Source organism: Carassius carassius, chromosome 34 (genome assembly GCF_963082965.1).
Source record: "Carassius carassius chromosome 34, fCarCar2.1, whole genome shotgun sequence".
In the NCBI taxonomy this organism is placed as follows: domain Eukaryota; kingdom Metazoa; phylum Chordata; class Actinopteri; order Cypriniformes; family Cyprinidae; genus Carassius; species Carassius carassius.
This window is the reverse complement of record NC_081788.1, coordinates 14544798-14549673: the sequence shown is the minus strand read 5'-3', so window position 1 is coordinate 14549673 and position 4876 is coordinate 14544798. Positions and strand designations below refer to the sequence as shown.

Here is a 4876-nt window from a genome sequence, read left to right as displayed (position 1 = left end):
TCAAGTAAGTGTGCTCTAAAAGAGGGACAGATTGACAGCAAGAGACACAAAAAGGGGAAGAGACAATGACACGTATGGTTATTCAAACAATCTCAGACTGATAACATGAATGGTAATAATAATAATAATAATAATTCATTACATTTATATAGCGCTTTTCTAGGTACTCAAAGCGCTTACATTGTCAGGGGGTATCTCCTCATCCACCACCAGTGTGCAGCATCCACCTGAAACTGAAATGGTAACTCTGGTAAATGTTTAGGACATACCTTTGGAAGAATTTGTTTGCCCTTTTACACACAAACTGACCACCAAACACAATTCTCAGACTCCATCTTTTTTTTATTTTATTTTTAGCTCAACCATCACGGAATGGAACGCACAGGATTGTGGGATATCAAAGGCTTCGAAGGATACGTCTATGTTTCCTTCAATATTAGATCAGAAGAAGGTACCTCCGGAGACGGGAAGTAATGCAGAATTTGGATTAGAACGTGCCTTGATGCCCTCCTGCCTTGGAATGCTTTCTCCGAAGGCAGCATTTTAGAGATTTCGGATGCAGCCCTGCAGAGTTTTGCTTCAACCCTAATCAAACACACCTGAACAAGCTAATCAAGGTCTGAAGGGTTACTAGGAAGCTACAGAGTTTTTATTATGGTTGGAGCTGAACTCAGCAGGACTGTGGCTCTCCAGGACTGGAGTTCGCTACCCCTGGTCTAGTACTATGTCAGCAAACTAACAATTATAGCTTTGTTATAAATAAACTTTACTTTGATATTACATGTGTAGCACGGTTTATATTATATGTTACATTATCAATGTTTACTCACCAGGGTAGCAAGTTCTTCTGGTCTTCTGGCAATTAGCAGCACAAAAAGCCTGTCTGGTTTTTCATTAGATGTCCAAGCTAGTGCGCATTTCTTGAAACTCACATAGCAAAAATAATGTTTAAGTTCCCTTAACCACTTTAGGTAAAATATATTGTGTTTAAGTCTAAGTGTCCCTGCTATGCACTATTTACCACATTGTAAACTGAGACCTACCCCATCACTCAACCCAAACTGGTTCAGGTATGCATGCCCATATCTCAGGCAAAACCATATCAGCCCTTATAGTCCATAATCATGCCGAATGTGGCTTAATGTGCCATGTCCCAGTGCAAATAGGGCCAGATCTGCATATCCAAAGCCTAGCCAAATCTGGCAACCATTACTGGGCCGGAGCTGGCTCTCTTTCGGTTAGGCACTGCCATAACACAGCCGAGTGGACTGCTTTATTAAAAACTGAAAACCAGCTATAGCGTCATACTCATCTTCTACCATGTGTCACACTGTCCATCATGGTAAATACTGCACTGTGATGGTGCTAAATAATAAGGACCTGAATAATGCACCAAAGCAAATTTAATTTGACTGGTTGTACTGATGCCACATTAGAGAAGTCTTGTGTCCAAAATTACCTTTAGTTATGGCTGTAGCAGAATTCTTCCACTGATGTTTAAAAAGGTGTGCCTTCATTCAACATATCAAAGTGTCAGGCTTATGTGTTCATATTTGCTTTTAAAATTTAGATGTCTACATATTCCCCAGTGAATCAATGTGACAATGAAACAGCTTGACCCTACTTGTCACACCCCCAACCCCCCTTTTTTAAAATGTCACATCTTAAAACCTTAAATATAATTAGGAAAATTGGTTTTAACTGTAATTTCTAATTTACTGAAGTCAACATAAAGGGATTGTTCACCCAAAAATAAAAATTCTTTCATCAATAACTCACACTCATGTTATTTGTTCATATTCAAAATACACAGAAGATATTTTGAATGAAACCTGAGAGACTTTTTTTATGGTGGAGCGATGTTTTCCAGCTGTTATGGCAAGTAATCATATCAAAAGTTGCTACACCATATAAATACTGCTGAACAGAAATTGCATTTTATGTTGTCAAGATGCTAAGTTATTAAAATGCCTGAAAAAGACAACTGCGGTTTTTGTAAGACAAGGCATAATAAATGTTAATGTCAAGGATTAACACATGCAATGTGATCACTTGAGATTAAGATTATTGTAAGGGGCTGGTTTATAGCTGTGCTACTTTGGTTGATCACAACAAGATTACACGTGCACTGTAGGGAATTTTCCCATATTGAGACACAGGTGGTGTGTTCAAAGATCATCTAAGCATGGTGTAATAGCTACACATTTATGTAAATTGCAATATGTGACTGTCATTTATTCAAACTAGAATACTAGAGTTGATGAAGAAGAGGATGATGTCAAGGAGGAAAAGAAAGCTGGATGCATTTATTTAGCCTTCTGATCTACACAAGTTGGAGAAGTTTGCATTTTGTGATTTTTAAACTAGACATAAATTAATAAAATAATTAAACATGATCAACCTACAACCATTTCTGTAATGCACATGCTGTGCAATTAATCCTACCTAACATTAAAGTTTTTAAATATATCTTTATATTCGAATAATTTCATATTCAATCCTCAAATTAATGTAGCAACAACATAAAGAGAATATTTTTTATATTAGTTTAATGACATTTTTTATGACTACAGGTCAGTGTCACTGACACCAATATGTCTATGAAATTGCCCCCCACCCCCCAATATTTAGCCAATTAAACATTACAGTAAAATTGAGAGCTATAAGTTTTAACATTTATTAGACTTTAAAAAGTAACAGCTTCTAATTTAAGTAAACTTACAATCATCTTCACATAAACCGATTAAGCTATAATACCTGTGTCCTTCAGCAAGTAGGAAATAAACTGAAATTGACTTAAGTTATCAAACACAATATTATAAATTACATACAGATGAATCCTTAAAGCTGCAAAAGTTATTGATTTCCCATTTTTTGTCTTTTGTTCTTTGATGAACAGACATCACAGCAGCTGGGTTATTAGGTGATTTTGGCTGCTTTAAGAACTGCCGAAGATGAGGCGAAGTTCGAGAGCACGTCTGAAAAGTCTTGAGTTTGATGTGGTCACAAAGACATTCTGCATCTAAATAAATGCAATTCTTGTCAGAAAAAATAGACAGAAGCAGCAGTTGTGAGCGGCAGGGCCGGCTTTGCCGACAGGCGACACAGGCGGCCACCTGGGGCACCATCTGCTGGATGGGGCGCAAAATTGCAGTATTAAAAAAAAAAAAGTTAATTAAATGTATGTATCGTATTATGAAAGCTGCGCACACGCTGTACACTTTTACTGTGCACTGTCCACACACTGCTTGTATTTGTCCATTTCTTTGACTAGATTTACAATCCTAAAAAACGACGGAGTCACTCTGACAGGCAGCTGTCAAACTCAGTTGTGCTCTCTCGCCTTGGGCACCAAATAACCTAGAGCCGGCCCTGGTGAGCGGGGTGGCCGATCTTAGCCCCCCATGTTAATTGTGTTAAATATTTTGAACGCGTTAAATTTAAAAAAATATTCACCTGCATTAACATGCTGATTTTGACAGCACTAAAATAATTTATTGTAAATTAAACTTTCCTGATTGGAAACAACTCCAAAAGGAAAGGCTGAATTAAAATCATAAGTTAATTTGCTGAGTACTAATGAAATTAGATCAGAGATATTTGCAAGACATCAGTATTTTTTGTGCAAAATGTTGGACCTTTTTAACTTTATTTGGGTCTAAATCATTTTTGCAATAATTTTGGCAGAGATTATTTTTCTCAAAAGGCACTTTTTTGTTTTTTGGAAGTAAAAATTCAGATGTCAAGTTTCTCCGATCTGCATATTTATAATAAAATCATATCATCAGTGAGGCCTTAACAAACCTGAAAGTTTTAAAATCTGGTCAACTTTCGATGTCAATTTTTGCTCAAAGTCCCACATTCTTTTATCCACAAACAGTTGCTCTTTAGTAAAATTCACCTGCATTGGTTGTCTCACATGTACTATCCTAGACACATGAAATGCTACATGATGAATATATCCATATTTTTGTAATGAGGTATGTACTGATGTTTGCTGCATCTTCCTTGGGTTGACAGTCATATTTTTGGGATTATCAATGTTATTTCGATCACAACTAGTTTTATAGATGATCACATGCTGTACACCCAGAAGCTTGTACATCTCCACTGACTGAGCAAACTGCAATGCATTGTTGTAGTTACCAAAAAGGGTGGAAATGCAAACTGTGAAGTTATACATAAAAATATTCATTCCATATTCAATATTCATACACTATTTTTAATTGGCAGATACTCTTGGCAGATACATTGTTGCCTGAATCTTTAGTTGATATAAGGACTGGTGTTGTATTTTGCATGTGCCTGTCTTTACAAATCACATCTAAGACGTGAAACGGGATGCCAAAATGGTCACGGTGTATCTGCACATTTGTGTAAACAGTTTTGCAGACTTGTTCAGTGCTGCAGTAAACACAGTAAAGTGGCTGAACACTGTTTCTGCTGATAATGCTGATGGCTCGAATGACCCCATTCAGTCTGTGGTCGATGAACGCAGACACCATGAAATGCTCTAAGTATTCGATGGGTGTTATTGAATTTAAAGCGTCTGTGATTCTGCATGTATTATAGAAAGCATGCTCTGAATCTTTGATGGAAAATGTCAAATTTAAAGCGTCTGGGATTTTTCGTGTATTATAGGAAGCAGCCATATATTGGTAAAGATGACTAGTTTTGTATGCCAAAATCAGTGTTGAAATAACAGAGAAACATGCTAGAGCAAATGTGATTTTATCCATCTGCCCTTTAGTGCATGCAGAGTAAAACAAAGATGAATGTCAGAAATGTTTAAACCTACAGTGACCAGCAGGGGACATGTTCCCTTTCAAGTTTTCTCTTGACATTGCAGAGCATCTGCTTTGGGAACTCCTCTCCG

The 4876-nt window shown here is 36.9% G+C and overlaps 1 protein-coding gene across 1 annotated transcript; it reads right to left on the bottom strand.

Annotated features, from left to right (window-relative positions):
* LOC132114900 (uncharacterized) lies at window positions 1-4652 on the bottom strand. The gene is made up of 3 exons (XM_059523295.1): window positions 4251-4652; window positions 3989-4216; window positions 1-15 (listed from the first exon to the last, which is right to left on the bottom strand). The coding sequence occupies exons 1-3, from the start codon at window positions 4650-4652 to the stop codon at window positions 1-3; spliced, it is 645 nt and encodes a 214-aa protein (XP_059379278.1).
* Window positions 4653-4876: the final 224 nt, after the last annotated feature.